Genomic DNA, 27,449 nt, shown 5'->3' on the forward strand with positions numbered 1-27,449 from the left:
GGTTCTCTGTGCAAAGAAAAACTTCCTAATGTTTGTGTGATGTTTATGCTTGCCAAGTTTTCCTCTGTGTCCCTGTGTTCTTGATGAACTCATTTTAAAATAAGTCTAGATCCACTGTACGAATTCCTTTTGGAATTTTAAATGCTTCAGTCACATCTCCTCCTAACCTTCTTTTGCTTAACCTGAAAAGGCTCAGCTCTTTTTATCTTTCCTCATAATTCAAACCCTGTATACCTGGAATCAGCCCAGTTGCTCCTCTTAGAACTTTTCCTAGTAATGTTGCGTCCTTTTCGTAGACTGGAAACTAAAACAGAACACAGTACTCAAGGTGAGGCCTCACCAGTGTGTTATAAAGCTTGTCCATAACCTCCTTGGACACTATCTGGCAGTTGATAATGTCGCATCAACTATGACTTCTTCTCATAAGGTGTACTTTTGATCTTCAGACTTCCCATTGTGTATTCATACCTAACAGTTTTACTTCCCATGTGTAATGCTTTACATTTATTTACATTAAATGTCAACTGCACTGCCCTAGCTTGTAATAATTCAGTGTATTCTAGAATATCCGTCAATCCACCTAGCTTGGCAGCATCTGCAGACTTAACGAGCATATTATTTATATTCCTATTCAAATCATTTACTGTATATATATTACAAATAGCAATGGCCATAGCACTGACCCCTGTGTAACTCCAGTCTTAATATCAGCCAATTCTGATAGGGTCCATCACACCTCGACCATCTGCTTATTGTGTCTGAGCCAAATTTACACCCATCTACAAACTTCACCTTGAGCTCCCACTTCTTTTAGTTTGATGCCCAACCTCTCATATGGCAACTTATTAAATGTTTTCTGAAAGTCGAGATAAATTGTATTATACAGTATATTCCACTTTTTTCATATCCTTTTGTTGCTTCCTCATAGAATTCCAGCATGCTGGTAAAACATGACCTCCCTCTACTGAACCCATGCCGACTGTTCAGTAAAGTTCCTGTTCTTGCTATGTGTTGCTTAATCTTACCCTTAATAATTTCTTCCATTAATTTACTTGCAATGCACGTTAAGCTTACTGGCCCATAGTTGGTTGGATCTGCCCAGTCACCATTTTTTATTTAACAGAAAAATATTTGCCATTTCTAGTCCTTGGGAATTTACCCAATATGCAGTGACTTCCTAAAATATTATGCCAAGGGTTTATACATGTACTCCCCGACCTCCTCCAGAATTTATGGAAAATAAAAAGTTATGTATTAGCATTAATAGACATAAAACTAATTAAGAGCTTCTATAAGCATTAAACTTAGTGTGAATTAGATGCTGTATGTCAAGCAAATAGTTAAATAAAAGCATTTGTCATATTTCATTTTAGTTAAGCTCAAAGTGAAACCACCAATATTGGGTAACTTGGAAAGATAGAGCAGGAAGAAGATGACGTACAGAAACTACCCAAGGACAGAGAAGGGGGAACACCTGTTGTTTGAAGGCCAGTTAGAAAAAAATGGAAGCAAGGAATGATACTAATGATGAAACGGAGAAAATATTGGTGGCCATGAAAAGGGACCGTGAGAAGCCAGCTGGAGTAGTGAGTCAGAATAGACAGCAAATGCATTGTTACAAGCGAGGTCAAGATGATAAGAAATGATTATATAAACTGTGATATTTGGCCTGTTCAGGGCTCAGCTCAGTTTGGCATAATTGGGTTGAGTCTGTATTATTGTTTATTGCAATAAAACTAATTACTCTGTTTGCCTATCCTCCGACTCCTAGAGCCTTCACTCAAAGTGCATATTTTTCACTTCGACAATCTCAAGAATAAATATAACTTTTTCCTGGTGATTTATTTGATTTTTAACTATTTAATCAAAACAGTCCTTCCTCACATGTGAAAATCTTAAAAGAATGTGAGTTTAGAGCATCTGCTATTTCATTGTCTGTATTTTTGTACTCCCCTTTACTATTCCTGGTCCACCTCACTCCTCCTTAACTGTTCTTTTACTACTAAGATACTGAAAGAATCTCTTTGGGTCATATTTCACCTTATCTGCTATATTCCTCTCTAACTCCCTAATATACTTCTTAATGGATGCCCTCATGTTTTTATACATCCTACAGTTTACCTTGTACAGTAGTTATTAATCATATACACCTATACTGTTATTTTTTTCATTTGCCACTTCTTTTTCAACTCTTTATTAACCCACTGCACAATTTTTTTTAAAATTTCCTAATTCTAAATTTAAATATGTACCTGCCCTGCATTATATTTAAATCATTTTTTAAATCTGTTCCACTGCTCCTTGACTGTCTCCACACTTAAAATCTTATCCCAGTCTGTCCTCCTTAGACTTTGCCTCATCTCTTCAAAATCTGCCCTACCAGAGTTAAACTTAACAGTTTTAATCTTGCATCCGCACTCCTTGAAAACACTGAGAACTGTATTTTATTCTGGTCCTTGACCTTAGTGGTTCAATCACCTCTACTCCCTCAGTTCTATCCTGATTATTACAAAATACTAAATTCAGACAGGCTTTACACCACGTTGGTGCTTTAACATACCGTGTTATAAAAACTATGTTTCTAATGTATTTTTTAAATGTTCCTGTTTTGGGATTTTTTGTTTTACATTTTTGTCACTATGATTTTGGGTAAAATTTTGATAGAATACTTTTGTTCATGCCTTAGAATAAGGTCGATGTTATCTTGCAAGCTATAAAAGATGACTAAGAGAAGTTGGCATCAGAAAGGGTATCTAGCTATAAAAATTTCTTCTGCAACACCTTCAATATTTGAGGGACAACTGGCCAACCTGGGTGAACCCCATAAAAAGGCCATTAAACTGGCAGAGAGAGAGAGAGTACTTGGTTTATGTTCAGCCTATTTTTAATCCATTTTTTAATTATGTTTGTTATTGCTTATTGATGTTTTTCACTTGTCTCATTAGCTTTTCTGAGGCATTTTTTTCCTTTGTTATGGCTAGAGTGAGGCTGGATTTTATTTTCAAAATGTGAAAAATATCAGTATTCCTTTTATTACACAAATTGTGGAAAACATGCAACTAACCCTTGATGTCGATTTATGTCGACACCCATCTTGCATGCTTTATGTCAAGTTTTGTTGACACTCGACTTGAAATTATTTAATGTCATGTGGGGACAGACAAAGATTATTTGTACCTCCCATTTACAAGACAAATTTTTGCTGGCTTGCTTCCTCCAATACTGAAGTACAACTTTTTGTGAACTCAGTTGCCACTACAAATTTTACCATGAGAATCGATGAAAGTTAAATAAGTTTAGTTCCTACACTAGCAAATCTAACATCAGTCCAGGGATCACAATGCGCAGCTGGCAAAAAGATGTAGGTTTTTTTTCTTTGTATTATGTGAATCACTGCGTGGAGTTTGCATGTTTTTCCTGTGTCCATGTGGGTTTTCCTTAGTAGTTCCTGTTTCTTCCAGTCCCTCAAAGACATAAGTCACTGCATATTAGTTCTGTGTGGCAGTGTGTGTTGCCGTGGACTGAAACTCCTACTATGTATTTGTTACTGATTTAGCCCTTTAGAAAGAGCAATTATCAGTTACAATAATCAAAACTGATGAAACACACAGACCTACCATTCTGTGATAAAATTTTAATAAAAACCAAGTTAAAGATTAGGAGCTATTGATACCTATTATATATTCTAAAGGTCTACTTCTTTCAATTCGTCAAGGAGTGATAAAGTTTTTTAAGACTTCTGGTGACTTATCTATTTTGGTTACACATTTTTGGAACATGAAAAAATCTGGCTTGACATTGATCACGTCAATGATGTAACATTGCTAAGCAGCTGTCTTTAGAGAAGCATTGATTCAAGGATGTAAAAGCAAAGCTTTCAAATGGTCAGAAGTTTCAAGTATTTGATAATCTTCTTGATTGTCGCCATGCATTTCTGTCTCTGGGGCTTTCCTCCCTTCTGTATCCTGGCATTAGTCTTGCATGCCTATGAGCCATTGTGTTTGTCTACTGCTTAATTGTTTGATATTCTGGAGTACTTCTCGCTTGTCAATGTAGTTCAGCATCTTGACTTCTTATAGGAGGAGGTTGTGCATCCCCAGAAAAGGCCACATATAAAAAGTAAATTTTCTGTGTGATTGTTGGCATTGCTCCATCATTATCATTGTTGCATTCTGTACCACTAACTTGATGCTCAATAGATGGCACTGCTCTTATTTTTCTTCTTCCTATTATGGTGTTCCTCATCATGTAATTGACATCTGTGATTTGCTTGATGCTCAACAGATATTGCTGGGTTTTTTTTTTTAATTCTGCCATGTCACTTGGTTTTTTGAAGCACTTTACTGTTATAAACCCATTACTAACGGTCACTTTGTCAAGTTTTTTGATTTTCCAGAACATATCAAATCATAAGTTTTCCATTAAGACCAAGATCAAGGTTCTAGCTCCAGAAGTTCATGAGTAGACAGATGGGTAAGTGTTTAGCATTTTAAATATGTAGATTTTAATTTTGTAGTTGAGAAGGTGTTTGCAAAGGGAAATGAATTCTGAACTACTGAACATAACTGAACTCTGACTCTTAAACATCAAGTCCCATGATACATGATTTGTAGATAGACTAAGGCTGCATGGCTTGGTGCAGGGACAATAATTGAGCTATATTAAATGTGGCAGAAAGTTATTTAAAATACTAGACTGTTATGATTTTAAATTACATTTAGTTATTTATGGACAGGAGATAGAAGAATCCTATATAATTAGTAAGAGTAAGCACTTATTAAAGCCTGGTAGAATGCATACTTTTGAATTGAATCTAGACACAATTCAGTCATACTATTGGTGCTCTTTTAATATGTCATCTAAAGTCATAAAACAAACAAAAAACACTGACTGCATAATCTTGTATGAGTGTGCTTACCAATCATTGCAAACAGGTCAGAGTGATAAACGGAACCTTCATTCTCATGTCCATTTTTTAGCCCAGGTCTGTACAGGACACGAGTAACAGCCAAGCCGAAATAAGCTCCAAATGCATGAATGGTCATTGATGCTCCAGTGTCTTTTGCCTGTTAAAATATAAACCATAAAGATTAGTGTACAGTATATTATGATTTCTTTATAATGTAAGTTATATTTTATTCTGCTCTCATCCTCAAATTGCATACAATTAAGTATTATAAGGGTGTTTCTTGCATTCCCATGAACCAACAGGACACCTTGTATCAATGTATAGAAAGAATGTGGTACCACTCTCCAAACAGAAACCAAGACAACTCAGACCTTTCTGTGTTAACCATAGCCTAAGTAACACTGTCAAATCTGTGTTTATCCACTTTAGAGTTGCAAGGTGCCAGAGACATCTCAGCACCATTGGGCTCTCTGAATTAGAAACCAATGCAATCACTTGTTGCCAGTAAATTGCATGAACTAAAAACACAGGAGTAACTCCCTCCTTGTGTACAGAGAGATATAAATATCATTCCCTACAGTCTATTCTTAGCATAATGGTTTGACACAACATGACTTGTTTGGCACTGCTTGAAGAATATTCAAATAATCATATATGATGAGAACAAGATCTTAGGGAATGGCAGGATTGTTTTGCCCACGATTGACCTATGAGCTGATTTAGGCTCCCAAGAGCAGTTCTTTTGGAACTATGTGCTGAATTAGACCTTGTCATTACCTACCCAAAAATTGGGATACCTGTTCTTATTCAGGTTTTAACAATGGTTGGCTTGTTGGTAACAGGCACCTACCAGAGGGAATTATCCAACAGGTCAGGAATGTCTCAATCAAGCTTCAGCTTCATCATGTTTTTGTGCCAGAAGCTATAAACCAACTGACAAGGCACTACATTCAGTTTCTGTACTGTGGGGGTCTACAAATCAACATTAAAAAGCTATTTCCAGCAGTGTCTATTTTTTCTTATGTAATTGGATCAATCGGCTGCATTCATATTTCAAAAAGGGCACCTGGCGAGAATGAAGCTTCTTTTGTTAACTTTAAACAGCGATATTCCATTAATGTACTGTAATGTTAAGATAAGACTGACAAATGTAATGGATCCGTGGCTGAGTCAGTCCATGATTAATTTATTTTGGGGCCAGGTAGCATCGGCCAATGGCTTGCTGTTGGTGCTGTAAGTGGTGACTGGCAAATAGACTGTTATGCAGTCATGTCAGTTGTCAACAGCAATCATGTCATAGAAAGGTGATAGCGGCTACCTGCTCAGATGCTGGCAACTTATGGCATTTTCTGACCCTCAGAGCACAGAGAGAGAGTTACTAAATTGTTGTGTATGATTTTTGCCATTTTTTTATTGTGTGCACCATAGAAGTCCTCAAATGCAGACGGTGGTATCTGCATGAAGGTCTGGAGCATTGTGACTGATTGATTATATAGAGCATAAATGTTTGTTTCTCTGTGGCAAATGGGCGGTGTTAATTGCATTTTCATGTATACACAATTACAAGATGATTATGGTTTATAAGGGGTAAATTGTTCACAAATGTGTATACTGTACCCCATGTTTTACAAATCAGATTGTTTGGCTTATGCATTTTCCAGTTTTTTGGCTTACCCAGACGTTCATGCTTGAATTCACGCACAATTTTCCCATTAATTCTTTGCAGGGTGCTCCATTTTCTAACATGCCCTTAACGATTTTAACTCTATTTGCCAAACTTATTTCTCAAATTAATCACTTGACATCAATATGAATATCGGACCTGGTAGGATCTAAGAATCTAAAACAAATAGAACAATGCAGTGAAGTGATGCAGTGTAAATGACTTACCCTGCCTGTAATCTGGATCTACTGCTTGTACCTCTTTATATACATTTTATGTAAAAACATATTTATATTCTTATTTGCATTTTATATATTCAAATATTCATTTAGGTTTTTTGATATGGTGTCAGTGATTGTTTTCCCACCTTACATAGTAGGTTTTCAACTATCTTATACACCGATGTGTCACAACATTAAAATCAGTGACAAGTGAAGTGAATAACAATGATATCTCATTACAATGGCACATGTCAAGGGCTGGGATATATTAGGCAGCAAGTGAGCAGTACATTCTTCAGGGTTGGAAGTATCTGACTGACTTTAACAAGGTCCAAATTGTGATAGCTAGGTGACTGGATTAGAGCATCACCAAAAATGGCAGGTCTTCTGTGGTGTTCCCACTATGCAGTGGTTAGTGGTCCAGGAAGGACAACCAGCGAACCTGGGACAGGGTCATGGGCACCCAAGGCTCATTGATATGCGTAGGGAGCAAATGCTAGCCCACTCCCACTGAAGAAATTACGTAGCACAAATTGATGAAAAAGTTATGCCATGAGCGAAAGGTATCAGAACGCAAAGTGCATCACAGTTGTTGCATATGGAGCTGCATAGAGGCAGACCAGTCACATTGCCCAAATGTACTCCTGTGCCCAACCAAAAGTGCCTGCAAAAGGCATATGTGCATCAGAGCTGATCAATGGGACATTGAATGAAGGTGGCCTGGTTTGATGAATCATGCATTCTTTTAGATCATGTGGACAGCCAAGTGCAAGTGTGTCATTTACCTGGGGCAGAGATGGCTATGGGAAGAATTTAGGCTGGCAAGTGTGATGTTCTGGAAAATGTTCTGCTGGGAAGTTTTAGGTACTAACAATCATGTGGATATTACTTTGACATGTACTTCCTACCTAAAGATTGTTGCAGACCACCTACTCCCCTTCATGGTAATGGTATTCCCTGGAGGTTATCTGTTTCAGCAGGATAATGCACCTTGCCTCACAGTAAAAATTGTTCAGGAATGGTTTGAACAACATGATGAAGAGTTTAAGGTGTTGACTCGGCCTTCAAGTTCTCCACATCTCATTCCAACTGAGCATCTGTGTAAATGTCTTGGAAAAACAAGTCTATCCATGGCCCCACCTTGTAACTTATAGGACTTAAAGGATCTGCTGTCAGTATTCTGATTCCATATACTACAAAACACCTTGATATGTCTTGTGGAGTACAAGCCTCCATGGGTCAAAGCTGTTTTGGAGGCACGAAGGTGACCTTCACATTATTAGGCAGGTGGTTTTAATGTTGTGGCTGAAAGGTGTATGTGCATATTTTTGTATTAGCACATGAGTGGCATAAAGCTATTAGCAGTGCCGTGTGCTAGTTCCAATGTCTGTGGAGTGTTCTCCTGGTAGTTTGGTTTTCACTTGCATGCCCAAGATCTCAGGTCTAATCAACTGTTGACTTTAAATCTACCGTATGTAACTGTTATGGGCATAAGTAGACCCTGTGATGGACCTAGCACTAATCATCAAACTTGTTTACTCCAGTTTAGTATAACAGGAGTCAAAATCTATCTAGGCAGCATCCAGCACATGCTCATGGCAGAGTCCTATTCTAATACAGGGATAGTGGCGAGTTCTGAATTAATCTCTCATGCTTGTCTTTGGGATGTGGAAAGAATAGCCACAGGGAATATGTGCAGACTCCATGTGGAAAATGTTAATACTTCTTATTATTGTAATAATCATGCTACACTGTGAATGTTATAACTGCTTCAACAAAATACCTTCCATAGTAGATGATGTGAAAATGTTTCACATACGTTAAGCATCAGGCATTAGCATTGCAATTTCAGCTGTTTAGTGTAGGTAATATAATTTCAGTTTTCCAAAGAAGGAAAAACAGAATTACTTACTCCAAGTATCCCCACTACAAGATGCTCGTTCATGGCAAAGATGGTGATTTCCAGGATAGTCATGATAAGCAACTGGACAGGACTTGTCTTTCCTAAAACTGCCCCAAAGGAGATGAGAACAGTTGCAGTGCTGAAATCTGCATTTATCATTCTGTTGAAAGAAAAAATTAAAATGAAAATGGGTGAAGGCATAGAACCTGTTTTTTTTAAAAATCCATGTTTACATTGGCAAGTAATCTTCTGGAGTTCACGTCATTAAACTGCACAAAAAAGAGTTAAATGTCACCATCAGCCACCGTGAATTCAAAAACAAGCATGACACATTTGATAAGTTTTTTTGTATTTTATAAATACACTAGCAAAATACCCGCGCTTCGCAGCGAAGTACTGTGTAAAAGAAGTTATGAAAAAGAAAAGGAAACAATTTAAAAATAACATAACATGATTATCAATGTAACTGTTTTGTGACTGTTATGAGTGTTGCTGTCATCAAGGATTTGATTATCACTATTTCTTTCAATCAGGTTTGCATTTGAAGGATGTGTTGTGTTCAGGTTACATTCCGCGTTTATCTAGTCTATCCCTTACCATCTCATGTTCGTTGTCAATCGTTGTAAAGATAACAGGTTTCATTCATTGAAGTGATCACTACCCATATCGGTACTCGTGAATCTAAGATGTTCAACAGGCATTCCCAGTATTAAGTTGTGGATTTGCCTGCGAATATTTAGCAGCAGCATGCCTATGAATGTAAAAAAGGTTCTCTCGCACTTTTGCTGAGTTTGTGCCAAACACTATTCTATCCCTGACCATCTCATGTTCGTTTGCATAGGCACAGTCTTTCACCAGCAATTTTAACTCCGTTACAAAGTGATCAAAAGTCTCGTTTACACCCTGCGTCCTCTCATTAAACTTGTATCTCGTGAATATCAGATTCGTCTTAGGCGTGACAAACGCCAGCGGCAGTGTGTCTATGAACTTAATTTAAAGTTAAGCTTTACAACTTGCTTTCCTATTCATTTGCATAAGCACAATCCTTCACCTGCAATTTTAACTCCGTACAAGCAATTTTAACTCCGTTACAAAGTGATCAAAAGTCTCGTTTATACCCTGCATCTTCTCATTAAACTTGTATCTCACAAATATCGCATTCGTCGTAGGCATGACAAACGCCAGCGGCAGCGTGTCTATGAACTTAATTTAAACTTAAGGTTTACACCGTGCTTTGTTTCCGCAGTAGCTGCACTTATGAATATGCTTGTATGCGTGAATTGCTTCATATTCTTTTGCTGCCTTCTCAATTGTGTAATGCGTTCTTTGTTCGGCGCCCTTTGGAGCTCTTGCTTGTTCTCTGCGTACTGCTTTCACAGTCAGTTCACGTGAGACGTTCGGAGTACATGCATCGAAGGTTCTCAGCCGTGCTTGTGCTATCTCGCGCGATCTTGTGATGTCCACGGCTTTATTTAATGTTAGCTAAGACCCGGCACTTAAAAATTGTTCTCGCACTTTCGCTGAGTTTGTGCCAAACACTAGTCTGTCCCTGACCATCTCATCTTCGTTTGCATAAGCACAGTCCTTTACCTGCGAATATTTAGCGGAGCATGTCTATTGGATTGCTGCTGACGGACGGCCTTATTTATGTGGGAGGCGTGACGATAAGGGACGCAACTCCGCCTCACAAGGCGACCGAGCTGCAGGCTATGGCTGTATATATGTACGTAAGTAGGTTCCAGTTATGACCATTACGCATAGAATTTCGAAATGAATCCTGCCTAACTTTTGTAAGTAAGCTGTAAGGAATGAGCCTGCCAAATTTCAGCCTTCTACCTACACGGGAAGTTGGAGAATTAGTGATGAGTCAATGAGTGAGTGAGTGAGTGAGTGAGTCAGTCAGTAAGGGTTTTGCCTTTTATTAGTATAGATTTAGTCAAATTGAAACTTTATTTACAGGTTTCTGTTACCAGATTGCACACAGCACACTCTTTTCTGCTTTACTGGTCACTACAAAGGACCCGGTATGCTTCTTGCCTTACACCCAGTGCTGTTTGTGTATTGCTGCTTGCTTGTATTATGTTAGATTACTCATTACTTTAAAAAGTAATCAGACTATGTAACTGGAGTAGGAACTAATGATTATTTTGATAATTATGTGATCTGTCCAATTATTTTGTCAATTAATCAATTTATTGACTTATAAAAATAACTGTTTTTTTGTTTAATTTTATTTGAAGATTCTAACATTCCATAAGATGAAGTCTAACTTATACAACAATGAAAATATCATTACATACAATCAAGACTAACCTTATCTACAAGCAGTTCATGCTGTCATATAAGTACATGTATCTAGTTCAGGGGTGCCCACACTTTTTCGGCTTGCCTGCTACTTTTAAAATGACCAGGTCGAAATGATCTACCTACATTAAAAATTATATATATATATATATATATATATATATATAGGGTCACAGGGGTCCGCTGGAGCCAATCCCAGACAACACATGGCACAAGGCAGGAACCAATCCTGGGCAGGATGCCAACCCACCGCAGGACACACACAAACACACCAAGCACACACTAGGGCCAATTTAGAATCGCCAATCCACCTAACCTGCATGTCTTTGGACTGTGGGAGGAAACCGGAGCACCCGGAGGATACCCGCGCAGACACGGGGAGAACATGCAAACTCCACACAGGGAGGACCCAGGAAGCGAACCCGGGTCTCCTAACTGCGAGGCAGCAGCGCTATCACTGCGCCACCATGCCGCCCTATATATACTGTATATATATATAGCATAGTTTTACTGTCAAATAATGCAAAGAGTACGCGACATGTGTTTTGCCCTTTACATTGTGCCACAGCGTGTGGCGCGTTTATTTGACAGCATGTAGATCGGGGTAATTACATTCATGGCATTCGTAGTCTGAATCACAGTCTGATTGTATGGGTGCATGTGGGATGACCATTGTGTTAGAAGAAAAAAGATCTCAGACTGGCCGCCCTGTATGTCAATCAAGTGGCAAATGCCATAGGGAGGATATATAATAGACTAACGTTTAAAAAAAAAATTTTGAATGCAACACAATCTACCTGATCAGAAACTGATACACTTGTTCTAAACAACGCTTGCGTTGCTTTGAAACACCGGCATTTTAGCTTTTAATGATGCATCCAGTTTCTTGTCATCATTCTGTGATAGAAAGTTTCTTGGCACAGATAATGCGGATGCAACAGACTGACGCTTTGCAATTTCAAGTTGCTGTTCAAAGCTGTTGTCTGACAGACGTCAATGAAGTCTGCCCTGTCCCGGCATTCGTGAGCTGCTGAGTGCAGACTCCTCCTATTCCACTGTGCTCAGTCTTAGTGGGAGCCGGGAGACTGACGACTGCTGCTGGTTGACTGAATCAATCTGAAAAACACTACATTGTGGGCCAAAAAACCGTGCCACTTAATTATTTTCAACTATAACTCTGTTATTTCTTGATCGATTTTTACACTTTGTGGTCCATGGCCGGCTTTGTATCCCGGCCAATACCCCCAGGCTGCCAGAGGGAGCCCTCACAGCGGCATGGAAGGTCTCCAAATTCAAGCTGAACCTTATGGACATTGTAGTTTTTATGGACAGCACTGCTGGATACCATGGGGGCCACCAGGAGCCACTGTAGGGAGGCTTGGGGAGTGTTATTTGCACTTTGACCCTGCAGTTCGTCACATGAAGAGCAACGGGCTTCCAGGGTGAAGAAAAAATACTATTTACCCTGACCTGGAAGGAATAAGGACTTGTGGACTGTTGGCCAGGAACACTTCCGGGTCAGGGAGTATAAAAGGACTGTCGGATGATTGGTTATTGTATTGTTGATTTATTGGTTATTTAGTATTGTTTATTTGAGAAGAGTGGAGAGGTGGTGCTTTGTGCACTTGATTATTATAATTAATAATTCTTGCTCTTTTACCTGGTGTTTTGGCGTGGTACCTGAGGGTTCAAGGGAGCACTAGCGTCCCCTACTGATACAACATTTACACGCCATATATGTGAGCTTGGCTGTTCCTGGTTTCCCGGGAATTACAGCAGTTTCATTCACGGGAATGCGGGAATGAAAAATGTCCCGGAATCCCGGGCTCCGGAATGGATTCCCTAGTTTCTTCTTTCAAAGAAATCACAAGTTTTAATGTTGTCTGCTCTCTTTCATTAGTAAAATATGTGATTTTATGCCGAGACAAGTAGCGCATTACAGCTGAGTGAATCTGCTTTTCTCAATGATCGCAAACATGTTGTGTTGCATTTAGTTAAATACTCATTTCCATTGAATTGCTGAGTTTGAGACCATTTCAGCGATCTATGATTGGTCACATGTACTACATTTCACAGCTGTGTGTAGAAGACAGGAAATATATTACTTATGTGACAGCTAATCTTTAAGCATCTTTTAGCATTGTTACGCACAAGATTCTGTGAGAGTGTATGAGGATTGTTTGGTCGATGTGCAATAAACCTTGAAGTTTGTACTAGGGAAATGTGTTCTTCTTAAAAAATATATACAGTATATGGTTTAGGAAGTCCTAGAAAAGTTACATAATGCTCATGATATAGAATATGAAGACCCTGAGCCACAGTTTTGTATCTATTAAAAAAGACGTGTTTGCTGAAGGACTTATTGCTACACTTCATTTGTAAGTTCATCTTGTCTGGATGCTGTCTACTGTGTGTTTTTCCTGTATTAGTTTCCGAAGCAGTGCTCTTCCAGTTTCAACTTTCTATTTCAACATACCCGCCTTTGATCGAATGTCACTGCTTGTGTGAACTTTCATGGAGGACGACATCAAGTGTCACTGAGAAGCACTTCACAAACTTTGACTGAGGAATGCTCTTCTGTCTAATGTCATTGGATGTGACCATGCCTTGCCTTGCTGGTGCTAAAAGTTTTCACATGGAGAGGCGCTTCTGCCCTCCATGAGAGAGAATGCCACTGTATCATGTCGCTCATGTTGCTGTGTTGAGAGCACACAATTAAAAAAATGTTGTTTCAACTAGTGTCTTGTTCACAGTATAATCTACCTCACTCCTCCTCCTTCACCACCAATATGATATACAGTAATGTGGTGAGTAGTTGTGGTTTGGGTTTGGGGGGACAGCAGAGATTGAGTTGAGCACATTTAGAATCGTAGGCTGGTGTTCGATTATGCCATGAACAAGTCTCATGTGCTCGTGATGGCCACCAGCAACCCAAAAGTAGCTGAGCAACATTGACTTAAGTGTATGTGTGGTGTGTGTGACTAGCTCTGGGGGTCCTTGTCTAGGGCTCTTTCTAGCCCAGGGCTGGCAGGAAAGGCATTGCCCTCACCCTTATAATATAGCACTGGAAAAAGCTATATGTATGTTCTTAGTTTATTCTAAACATAATATGCAAGAAAAAAGCAACAACAACAACAAAAAAGAAATAAATTAAAACACATTAAATGTCTGTGGGGAAATTGTAATGGAAGGCAGAATATAAGTGAATTGCAGCACAGAAACTCCTATCTAGTGTATGAAATGTAAGGTTTCTCCGTGTCTAGTGGTGAACTGAAATTGTTTCAAGGGCTGGCATGAAAAATAATTGTGAAAGCAAAGGTATGGGTATTGAAACAGGACAAACTTTAAAAATCAATAAAAAAAATTTTAAAAATATAATTTGTATTGAGAAGAATTTATATTGATAGCGTTCGTATCTGAGGGCCTCTTGATATTCAATATTTTTGATTTTGCTGTCAGGGGCGAGAATGTAGCTGTGATCTCTTTGCCAAAAATGTAAAAGGTTTTCAAGGTATCTCTGGCCAAGCGGAAGGTAGGTACATTCCAACGTCAAACGTTGCCAATGTGTCTGATCGTGTTCAGCTCTGATGGGAGAGCGCCCCTTGTGTGGGGAGAAGAGCACTTGGCCATGATATATGTCTGTCAATGAGCAGCTACTCTCTAAAACATCCGTAGCTGTGATCTCTCAAAAATATCAAATGTTACTCCTTAACAATCTCTAGATGATAATGTCTGCTGAACAAACAGGTACTGCCAGCCAAGCACAGGCAGGGTATGCTCCAACACGGGGTGAGAGGTAGAGCAACTTGAATGGAGGCTGGAGTGTGAGTGAGGAGGGCCCAGTCTGGCTCCCTACTCCTGAGGTTTTTATCCCGACCCTCGGCCCGCAGCCTCTGTCTTGGATTCGCATGAATAATTTGTTGCCGCAAGTGAACTATGATACTTGGTGTGATGAGAGAAAAAATCCATTCAGTAGTTCTCTCGTGAAAAGTGGACAGACATACAGAGAGACAGACAGACATTGCATTTTATATATATATATATATTTCTAAAAAATAAGGAAAATTGTAACTGCAATACATATTTTGAGAGATTGTTCTGGCTGCAAAATACTACATGTTTTCAAAAAGGGAATACTTTGTAATTCAAAGGAATATGACATGTAAACTTGGTACAATGATAGCTGAAAGACTGGGGTACAAAAGAAAAATTATTCCAGGGTTGTGCATCATAAAATGTCTTGGTTGTGTACTATAAAATCCAATTTTTTTAGCTATAATAAAACCCTAAAGCACAAAATTTTTTGTGATTTATTTAATTGATATTGGTGTATTCAAAGGTTTTTAATCATATAAATACTTTCTTTTGAAAATCTGGAGAGGTGTACTCATAAAAGTTAACCTATTTGCAGCTCCTTTATCACCTATGCAAAATAATAGACATTTATTTTTGAGTATGTAATTTAGGTGCAATAGTACCAAAATCCCCTTTGTGCATAAGTGGTTAAGACACAGTAAGCAACTCAGCATGGATGCTGCATCATCCTTGTCTAGTACAACTCTTCACTTTCACAAGCCCACACAAAAAATCTGCATACAAAAAATCTGCTGTCACATGCACTGCCTAGGTGTGCTTGCCATTCAGTGCACAAAGACATAATGATGTTTGCCTAATATGACATAATCTACAGTGCATCCGGAAAGTATTCACAGCGCATCACTTTTTCCACATTTTGTTATGTCACAGCCTTATTCCAAAATGGATTCAATTCATTTTTTTCCCTCATAATTTTACACACAACACCCCATAATGACAACGTGAAAAAAGTTTACCTGAGGATTTTAAAAATGTATTAAAAATAAAAAAACTGAGAAATCCCATGTACATAAGTATTCACAGCCTTTGCTCAATACTTTGTCGATGCACCTTTGGCAGCAATTACAGCCTCAAGTCTTTTTGAATATGATGCCACAAGCTTGGCACACCTATTCTTGGCCAGTTTCGCCCATTCCTCTTTGCAGCACCTCAGCAGCAGGTTGGATGGGAAGCATCAGTGCACAGTCATTTTAAGATCTCTCCAGAGATGTTCAATCGGATTCAAGTTTGGGCTCTGGCTGTTCCACTCAAGGACATTCACAGAGTTGTCCTGAAGCCACTCCTTTGATATCTTGGCTGTGTGTTTAGGGTCGTTGTCCTGCTGAAGGATGAACCGTCGCCCCAGTCTGAGGTCAAGAGCGCTCTGGAGCAGGTTTTCATCCAGTCTCCCAGTTCCTGCTGCTGGCAATACATCCCCACAGCCTGATGATGCCACCACCATGCTTCACTGTAGGGATGGTATTGGCCTGGTGATGAGCGGTGCCTGGTTTCGTCCAAACGTGACGCCTGGCATTCACACCAAAAAGTTCAATCTTTGACTCATCAGACCAGAGAATTTTGTTTCTCATGGTCTGAGAGTCCTTCAGGTCCTTTTGGCAAACTCCAGGTGGGCTGCCATGTGCCTTTTACTAAGGAGTGGCTTCTGTCTGGCCACTCTACCATACAGGCCTGATTGGTGGATTGCTGCAGAGATGGTTGTCCTTCTGGAAGGTTCTCCTCACTCCACAGAGGACCTCAGAAGCTCTGACAGGGTGACCATCGGGTTCTTGGTCACCTCCCTGACTAAGGCCCTTCTCCCCCGATCGCTCAGTTTAGATGACCAGCCAGCTCTAGGAAGAGTCCTGGTGGTTTCGAACTTCGTCCACTTACGAATGATGGAGGTCACTGTGCTCATTGGGACCTTCAAAGCAGCAGAAATTTTTCTGTGACCTTCCCCAGATTTATGCCTCGAGACAATCCTGTCTCGGAGGTCTACAGACAATTCCTTTGACTTCATGCTTGGTTTGTGCTCTGACATGAACTGTCAGCTGTGGGACCTTATATAGACAGGTGTGTGCCTTTCCAAATCATGTCCAATCAACTGAATTTACCACAGGTGGACTCCAATTAAGCTGCAGAAACATCTCAAGGATGATCAGGGGAAACAGGATGCACCTGAGCTCAATTTTGAGCTTCATGGCAAAGGCCGTCAATACTTATGTACATGTGCTTTCTCAATTTTTTTATTTTTAAAAAATTTGGAAAAACCTTAAGTAAACTTTTTTCACGTTGTCATTATGGGGTGTTGTGTGTAGAATTCTGAGGAAAAATGAATTTAATCCATTTGGAATAAGGTTGTAACATAACAAAATGTGGAAAAAGTGATGTGCTCTGAATACTTTCTGGATGCACTGTATATATAAAAAAATACTTTTTAAAAAACACGCTTATATTAAGTTAAAAAGTGTACTAAAAAGTAAAAATCAAGCCTCTCATACATCAATCCCTAAATAAAAGGTGGGCACTTTTGCTAAGGTTTTAAGAAGTGTTTATTGAATGTTGATTGATGAAAAGCACCCACACTTTTATTTTACAAGTGATGTATGAGAGACTTATTTTTTACTTTTTAGTACACTTTTAACTTAATATAAGCATGGTTTTTAAAAAGTATTTTTTATATATATATATTATTTTCAACTTTTTAGTCTTGGGTTTGTTTTAGTTCTATCCGTTACTAGCGTTATATCTATTGGTGAAATCTTCAACTATTCTTTATATGAAAATTTCACTTCTTAATTAACATGGATTAATTGATCAATTAGCGAAACTGATTATTGATTCATGTATTGTCATCGGAAGTGAGTAAGGGTGCAAAATTTCAAGTCATTTGGACAATAGGAAGTGGGTTAAATATCAATTACAAGATTTGTACCAGACAACAAACAGGTGAAGTTAATATAAAGTGTGGTAATAATAATAATAATAAAATAGGGGCACATCATGTGATATCTGATTACATTTAATTAATTCAAACTTTTTGTAAAGAAGCATATCTTCCATTGGTGGATATATTCTTAACATATAGTATATTGTTTGTTGAGAAAATCATAAACAAGATCTATTATACATGTAAGTCAGAAATACATTTAATACTGTACTAAAAATAATCAAAAAATAAAACTTATCAAAATAAACACTCATCCCTGCTCTCCTACATGATTCAGAGAATTACTGTATATGGCAAGAGAGCCTGGACTAATATATTTCCTCATATATTATAAAACAGCAAAAAAATGTTGCTGAAACCTGATCTATTTTTTTCTACCGCCGTTCATCTTTTAAATACCATGTGTTTTTATTAATGTCTTGTGCATCGTCTTTTCATTCTGCAACACATATTGAATGTTCTGCTGAATGACAAATAAAATTGAATTTGGACTGTTCCTTAATAGGAAATGATTGAAGTTATTTAGAAATCGCTTTCTCATTGCAAGAGAGGCGTTAATTAGGATTCTTCCAGTTAAGCAAAATGAGATATGGCAATCGATTTTTCATTATATGGCGTTAGAACATCAGATTTTACAGTAGAGGCAGGCCTTTGAAGACACAGTTCATAACTTGGATCTTGTCCCAGATAAATTGTGGGCATTTTTTAAACAAGATATATGTACAGTTGTACAATGTACAGTTTTTTGGTTAATTATGGCTTGCCTTAATTGCCCATAGATTGGTAAAGAATTTGGATGACTCAATTCCATTCCTTAGCTGAAGTTCTAATTGAAATTTCACTTTTCAGTTGATTCCTAAACTTACCTGGGGTGAATCCCATGAAATGCATTGACAGAATCTAAAATACTACCTGTATATTAATCAAAACCTATACAGCATTGTTTCAGGAGTAAATATTGTTGGAAGATGAGGGAAGTTGGTCAGATTGCTTTTGATGAAGTCTCTAGCCTGTTATGCTGTACATAAAATGAGTTTATTGCTGATTCCTAGGGTGCAAAGCCTACTGACGCCCGCGTCCGAATTTTTAACCTTACAAAAGAGCAATGAATACAAAGGTTAAGGCCTGTTGGCTTATTAGCATCTTTGTTATATGAGGTATAACTTTTAAATACACCATAAAAATCCATACTATTTTGTAAAGCTTCATATTACCCTTAACTCAACTGCTGACAACATTATAGGTTAGTTATTAAACTTATACAAAACGGTACTTTTTGAACTCTTTGAGCTACACTTATTCTGTGTAAATGTGCTGCTGTACTGGCACTGTTATAATTCAAAAAACAAAATTACTTGTCTACATCAACTTCTATTTTTCCATCATGGAGATGCCAGAGGCCTTGCATCAAAATACCCCACTGAAGGCCCAGGGCAGCAAGAAGCATGTTGAATCCAACGCTGCTGAAGCCATATCTCTTTAAAAAGGTCATCAGAAAGCCAAAGCCAATGAAGATCATCACATGGACATCCTGGAACACTGCAGGGGAGATAATTAGAATTGCTGTTAGAAATATCAGTGAAAAATAAAATGCATAAATAACAACATTTATTTTACAGACTTAAATCCAGTAATTTAAAATTTCCTGTGTCCATTTCATGGTCTAATGGGGCAGAAACCCTTCCTGAATATGCACCCTACTCCATCACAGGATAGTCTTATATAAAGAACATCGTAAATTTCTCCCTAAACAATTTGTCTTACCATGAGTTAACATTCTTAAGATGATTATAATTGTTCTACTCTAATTTTTTTTTAAAAAATCCCCTTTTTACATAAAGCTCTGTTCAGCATTTAAAACATTTAAATATGAAATTTCCAGGCAGTGATTATTTTGAAACATTTTGAATCCTATATTGCTGCTAGCATTTCTGGCAAGTGTTTGAGTTGGAATATATTCCAGCAGCATTGGCCACAAGGTTCTAGCACAGCCCATCACAGGGTCACACACACACACACACACACACACACACACACACACACACACACACACACACACACACACACACACACATCAAGTCATTATGTAGTTGGTCAACAATTTACATTTTCAGAATGTGGCCAAAAACTGAAGTAAGGCATTGAGCTTATGGAAAGGTCAGAGAAACTTGAAGGCATGAGGAAGCAGCTCTAGCTTATCCATCATACAAATTCTTAATATTTTTTTTTTTTAGATTACTCTAAATTTTAGTGAAACACCTTCAGCCATGTTAATTTAAGCTAAAGAACTCTGGCCAAGAAATACATTTTTAATAGTAAGACAGGTATCTTACAAATGTTTCCTTGGGGAAATGCGCCACGTGGCCGTAGTGCCGTAACTGATGCTCCCTCACAATGCAGGTAATGTGCTTCATTCAGGACTCCATGAGCAACCGCTCATTCGCCAGGAAGTCAAACCAATGGTACCCAAGGATTTTCCGGAGAGACACAGTACCAAAGGAGTCCAGTCTTCATCTCAGGTCACTGGATAGCGTCCAAGTCTCACAACCATATAGCAAGCCAGAAAGCACCAGGACTCTAAAGACTTGGACCTTCGTCCTTTTGCATAGATATTGGGAGCACCACACACCCCTTTCCAGCGACCTTATGACCCCCCAAGCTCTCTTACTTCGTCTGCTGACTTCATAGGAAGAGTCACCAGAGACATGAATGTCACGGCCAAGGTGAGTAAACCTCTCAACAAGGTCAACACTCTCTCTGCAAACAGACACACTGCTGATGGCTGTGCCCAAGACGTCATTAAAGTCCTGGATCCTAGTTTTTATCCAGGACACTCGCAAGCCCAGACATTAAGACTCCTCGCTCAGTCTCTCGAGCGCCCCGATCAGAGCCTCCATTGACTCCGCAAACATCACAGCATCGTCAGTAAAGTTAAGATCCGTGAATCTTTCTTCACCAACAGATGCCCCACAGCTGCTGGACCCCATGACCTTGTCCAACACACAGTCCATACAAGCACTGAACAGAGTAGGAGCAAGAACACACACCCTGATGAACCCCAGAATCAACTACAAAAAACACAGAGGTCCTGCCTCAACTCTGCACAGCACTCAGAGTACCAGTGTACAGGCCGGCCATGATATCCAGCGAACCCTCAGGGTGTCCCACAGGGCAGCTCGATCAACTGAGTCAAACGCTTTGCAAAAATCGACAAAGGCTGCAAAGAAACTCTTTTTTATGCCTAAGAAGTCTACCATTGACCGCATACTGGCAAAGTGAAGACCCTGCAAGAAATTAGAGCTTGAGCAGACTATTAGGAAAACAATTTGATTTTGTTTTGTTTTAAATGATTTTTGATGATTTATGTAACAATTTTCTGTGTATTGGAAAACTGATACAGGTACAAAACTTACCATCCTTTTGGCTAACCGGTAAATTAAATATTTGTAAATCTCTGCTGCTTTCTTTTTAAATTCTTTTTTAACTGGACTTACTTTCTTGTTTATCTCAAATATAACAGAGCTATGTGTTCCACTACAGAATTTTTGGCTAAACAGATGATTCACATGCCAAAAAGTTCAGATATTTTGATATACTGTACTTGCATTAGTATTACATCATAATAAATCAGTTATTGTAAATACCTAAAAGAAGCATTATTATGCTTTTCTAAAAAACTAGCTTAAGTTACAGTTAAACCAAATGAACTGTACTTGTTAATCTGTCCACTCATTTTTTAATCTATTTAATCAATTTCAGACTTAATGGTCACTGCCCTCTATTCTAGAAACATATGGCATAAAACAGGAACCACTTCCCAAGAAGATGCCAGTCCATGACAGGGCACACTTTAAGGTTGGCTAGTCTAGAGTTACAAAGTACATCGGGGGTCAGTTTGGAGTAGTAAATTATCATTGGATGCACATTTTTGAAATATAGAAGAAGACGTGAATACTCTAAAAAAAAAAATTTTAATTCACAAAATTCTGAGACAGTGTGTGGCCCAAGATTCAGGCCAAGGATTCCAAAACAATGGGCTGCAGAGGAAACCACTTCACTGGCAAACTAACTGTACTCATAGATTTTAGAGCTTATTTACATATGCATACACATAAATATTAAAAATGTAAACTATACCAAAATAATACTATTAAATATAATGCAAAGAATGCCACTGGTATCTACTGACAGCTAAAGTTAATAGGACTACTAGACAATTTCAGTTTCCAATTACTTATAACTTTGAGAGTGAGACAGAAACCAGTTCCATGTGGTAGGTGTGTCTTAATGGTAGGAGCAATGTTTGAAGGTGTGGCCATGGACATGGCAGAGGTCAAACCTGACAGTACTTTAATGAAAGTGTGACTTTTAGACCCACCAAGCATTAGTATAGTCAATGCCTGGTGTGTCAACAAAAAGAATATTACAAAACACATTATTTAAAAAAAATACCCTTGACAATCTGTAAATTATCAGAACCAAGCTTCTGCATCGTAACCTTTAGAAAAGATTGAGAGTATAAAGTCAATAGACTCTGCATTACAAAATGGTATACTGCAATTGCAGGACTGAAACCAGACTTGAACAGTGGACTTAACAAAAAGAATCATTACAAGTCAGACATAAATTTGATTGTCAGCAAATCATGTATTCAGACTAAAAAATGGGTCAAGGAATCATATCAATCCATATAATAAATCCATAAAAGTAAAATCAGTAACACATTAAAAATAGCTTGCCTTAATGCTAGAAGTGTCAAGAATAAAACAAGTCAGTTGGAGTTCTACAGAAGTATAATAGAAATAATGGAAATCTGGCTAAATAACAAAGATGGGGATGAGTATAATATTTAGGGATACATATTCTATGGGAAGGATAGGCAGAAAAGAAAAGGCGGTGGGGTTCCTATTTATGTCAAACATAAGTTCAGTTGGACGATGAGCCCCATCTTAGTGAAGACACATGTCTTTGCCTAGGAAAGCATTAGGAAAAGAGGTCGTATTTTAGGTGTGTGCTGCAAACCGCCCAATGCAAACAGTAATTTGAACTCACATCTTTTTAGTAATATTAAAAAGGCAAGTTTACAGGGGGATATTATAGTCATGGGGGACTTTAACTACCTGAATATTAAATGGGATAACCTTGCAAACAGCGGAGCACAAGATAACACGTTTTCAGATTTTATCAGTGAAGTTTTGTTAATACAGTATTTTAAAGCAGCAACACGGGGTGAAGCCTATCTAGATTTTGTATTTTTTTAATAATTGGGATAGAATTGAGGGTGTACAGTTGATTGAACCACTAGGGTCAAATGATCAAAATATAATTCAATTCTCAGTATTTTTGAAGAGTGGAGATACAAAGACTAAAACTGTTAAGTTTACCTTTGGTAAGGCAAATATTGAGCAGATGCGGCAGTGTCTAAGGAGGATGGACTGGGATAAGCTTTTAAGTGTGGAGATAGTCAAGGAGCCGTGGAACAGGTTTAGAAACGTTTTACATGTAATGCAGGACTGGTACATACCAATATGTGGAAAAATTCCACAATGGGTTAATAAAGAGTTAAGAAAAGAAGCTGCAAAGAGAAAAAAAAATGCCGTATAAGGCATACAGTATAAGGTTAATAATTGCAATGTGAATCGTAGGGTCAGTGGCGTAGCTGGGGCGGTCCGCCCCGGGCGGCACATTTTTGGGGGCGGCATTATTGGCCACAAGGCTCAGTATAATTCATGTCTAAGCAGCAGGGTTCGGAAAAATATCACTCATGTATGAAAAAAGGTAAATTCTCAGATTTTTAACCACAAATGCTTGAAAAATAATGTTCAGACTGTCCTTCTGCATCAGACACAGCAGTTGAAATGTATGAGGCAATGACAAAAATAAACATAAACGATACACCGATAATAATTTCTAGGAAGATAAACAATTAATTTACAATTTATAATTTCGTTTCGTTATTAATCCGAATGCATTCTTGCTCTGCGCAGAAAACTATGGAGGAATATTTCGGACAAAATGAAATAAATAAATAAATAAATGCGTAAATAAATAAAGGTACTGTGAAATGTGAGCATAAATAAATAAATGTGTCATGAAATGACAGCCTTAATAAATAAATATGTCATGAAATGAGAGCATAAATAAATAAATGTGTCACGAAATATGTTTTTCGTTGCTTATTTATTTATTTCATTTTGTCCGTAACATTCCTGCAAACCGTCATGAAATACGGCTTGAAATAAAACTGTCACTTTCACTCGTCAAAGTTGAGAGGGTGGGCTTGGTTACTGATTGGTGAATCGATAGCACAAGAATTAATTAGAAAAATGCTTACTACTGCCGATGAAATGGATTCTGCCGAAGATATTACGTATTTCAGAGAGAGAATTGAAGATTTATCGGAAGAAATTACAATGTTGGCGGCCCTTTTAGACTCCGACATAGATGAAACTGTTTTTGAAATTATCGAAGAACAGGTGGAACGGACTCAACTACACTCCAGTTCAGCTGATGCAGTACCCTGCTCTGGACGTCCATCCTTTGACATTCCAGCTGAGTCAATAGAACACCTTCTGTTATGCGGTTTAAAAGTACAACAGATTGCAAATCTATATGGTGTATTTGGAGAAGATGATCACAAGGCGAATGAGCCAGTTTGATATACGGTAAGCTGCAACGGCTGTATTTGTTTAGGTACTTTGACATGGAATGCCCAAAGCAGCTCCACCTAATATTTTGAACTGAACAACTTTACCACTGATCAGAGCTGTACAGTTGTTTGAAAAAGTAGCTGCGAATATGCAACTGACTTTCTACTCGTAAAACAAGGGTCAAATACTCAGTTCTAAAAGGGCCGCCAACATTGTAATTTCTTCCGATAAATCTTCAATCTCTCTCTGAAATACGTAATATCTTCGGCAGAATCCATTTAATCGGCAGTAGTAAACATTTTTCTAATTAATTCTTGTGCTATCGATTCACCAATCAGTAACTAGAGGGCGTGTTAGAGCCCACCCTCTCAACTTTGATGAGTGAAAGTGACAGTTTTATTTCAAGCCGTATTTCATGACGGTTTGCAGGAATGTTACGGACAAAATGAAATAAATAAATAAGCAACGAAAAACATATTACGTGACACATTTATTTATTTATGCTCTCATTTCATGACATATTTATTTATTAAGGCTGTCATTTCATGACACATTTATTTATTTATGCTCACATTTCACAGTACTTTTATTTATTTACGCATTTATTTATTTATTTCATTTTGTCCGAAATATTCCTCCATAGAAAACATCCCCACCTATTACTTCGGTTCTGGTTTTCGTAGCGTAATTATATTAAACTAATAATTAGAACACGACTTACCAGTGCGTCTATACTATATTCTTGTCTAGTTGATGCTTATAAATGTATATAAAAAAATTATTGCTGTTTCTTTATATATGAATAAATCTATGCAAAATGTATCTTAATTTTTCTCTATACGTCATTTTAATTTTCTATTTAAATAGGTTAACATATTCAGATATGTTGGAGGGCGGCAAATTGAAGCCCCGCCCCGCCCCGAGCGTCACGAACTCGAGCTACGCCACTGCGTAGAGTGTATATGACCATGAGGGCTACCATTAAGAAGACAATTAGGGAGGCTAAAAGACAGTTAGTGAAGAACATAGCAGGTAAGGCGAAAGATGACCCAAAGAGATTCTTTCAGTATTTTAGCAGTAAAAGTCAAGGAGGAGGTGAAGTACATCTGGAATAGTAAAGAGGAATTAAAAAACAGAGACAACAAAATAGTGGTTGCTCTAAATACGAATTTTTCTGAGGTATTCCCAAGTGAGCAAGTGGATAACCTCTCAGAGTTAAACGGGACTACTAAGGAGATACTGAGTGATTTAAAAATTGTAGAGGGAGAAGTACTGCTCAGATTAAATAGGCTAAATTCAAACAAATCTCCAGGACCAGATAATATTTACCATCTAGTTCTCAAGCAGGTTAACGAGTACATATATGAACCTTTGACGCATATTTTTAGGATGTCACTGCACACTGGGGAAATTCCGAAGGACTGGAAAATTGCAAATATTATCCCGTTATATACTTTAAAAAGGGTGACCGGGGAGATCTAAGCAACTATAAGCAACCTTAATGTAAACCACACGAAACTGAATGGGAGGAATTATTAAGGATACGATTGAGCAGCACATGGCAAGTAAAGGAGGAATAGTCAGCATGGGTTCAGAAGAGGGAGGTCATGTTTTAGTAACATGCTGGAATTCAATAAGGAAGCAACACAAGGATCAAAGTGGGGCATATGATATTATTTGTCTTGACTTTCAGAAAGCATTTGATAAGGTGCCACATGAAAGGTTGGGCATCAAATTAAAAGAAGTAGGAGCTCAAGGTGATGCTTGCAGATGGGTAGGAATTGGTTCAGAAATGGGACACAGGCGGCGATGGAGCACAGAACCCTATCAGAATTGGCTGAAGTTAAGAGTGATGTTCCACAGAGGTCAGTGCTAGGGCTGCTGCTAATTTTAATATATATAAATGATTTAGATAGGAATATAAGTAACAAGCTGGTCAAGTTTGCAGATGATGATGAGGGAATTGAATGGCATACAGGCTTTGGCAGATTTGTGGCAGATGAAATTTAATGTCAGTAAATGTAAAGTGTTACACATAGGGAGGAAAAATGTTAGGTTTGAATATACAATAGCAGGTCTGAAAATCGAGAGTACACCTTATGAGAAGGATTTAGGAGTCGACTCAATGCTTTGTAGTAGAATGTTTGGTTATGTGTGTCGTACAAGTCCGAGGAGGTTATGCTCAACCTTTATAATGCACTCGTGAGGCCTCATCTTTAGTACTGTGTGCTGTTTTGGTCTCCAGGGTACAAAAAGGACATTGCAGTGCTAGACAAGGTCCTGAGAAGAGCGACTAGGCTGATTCCAGGTCTACAGGGTTTGAATTATGAGGAAAGATTAAAAGAGCTGAGCCTTTACAGTTTAAGCAAAAGAAGATTAAGAGGTGACATGATTGAAGTGTTTAAAATTATGAAGGGAATTAGTACAGAGGATCGAGACTTGTATTTTAAAATGAGTTCATCAAGAACACGGGGACACAGTTGGAAACTTGTTAAGGGTAAATTTCACACAAACATTAAGAAGTTTTTCTTTACACAAAGAACGATAGACACTTGGAATAAGCTACCAAGTAGTGTGGTAGACAGTAAGACTTTGGGGACAGTATTAGTCACAGTTGACAAGTAAAATATCCATCCATCCATCCATTATCCAACCCACTATATCCTAACTACAGGGTCATGGGGGTCTGCTGGAGCCAATCCCAACCATCACAGGGTGCAAAGCAGAAATAAAACCACAGGCAGGGCACCAGCCCACCGCAGCAAATAAAATATCTTCAATTATTAAGAATCTGTGAGAAAATTTAATTCCCCCAGGAAAGCAAAAGAAATAGACATCACTAAATGGAACTAAAATGTCTTAAAAGTTTTATCTTCTTGAAGAAAACTCAATAAGCAAGATGAATCTGTTCTGTTGGAAAATATTACCATTGTTTTTTTTTTTTTTTTGTTTGTTGATTTAATTACAAAGGCAAATTTAAAGTGACACCACAGTTTT

The 27,449-nt window shown here is 38.1% G+C and overlaps 1 protein-coding gene across 1 annotated transcript in view; it reads right to left on the minus strand.

Annotated features, from left to right (window-relative positions):
* rhag (Rh associated glycoprotein) overlaps positions 1-27,449 on the minus strand; it is a 59,308-nt gene that overhangs the window by 20,826 nt on the left and 11,033 nt on the right. Inside the window, exons 2-4 of the mRNA XM_039748110.1 lie at positions 19,158-19,341; positions 8,706-8,856; positions 4,919-5,066 (exon numbers count right to left, since the gene is read on the minus strand). Coding sequence (XP_039604044.1) covers positions 4,919-5,066; positions 8,706-8,856; positions 19,158-19,341 — 483 coding nt within the window. The remainder of the gene's footprint in view (positions 1-4,918; positions 5,067-8,705; positions 8,857-19,157; positions 19,342-27,449) is intronic.

This window comes from Polypterus senegalus, chromosome 3 (genome assembly GCF_016835505.1).
Source record: "Polypterus senegalus isolate Bchr_013 chromosome 3, ASM1683550v1, whole genome shotgun sequence".
In the NCBI taxonomy this organism is placed as follows: Eukaryota; Metazoa; Chordata; class Cladistia; order Polypteriformes; family Polypteridae; genus Polypterus; species Polypterus senegalus.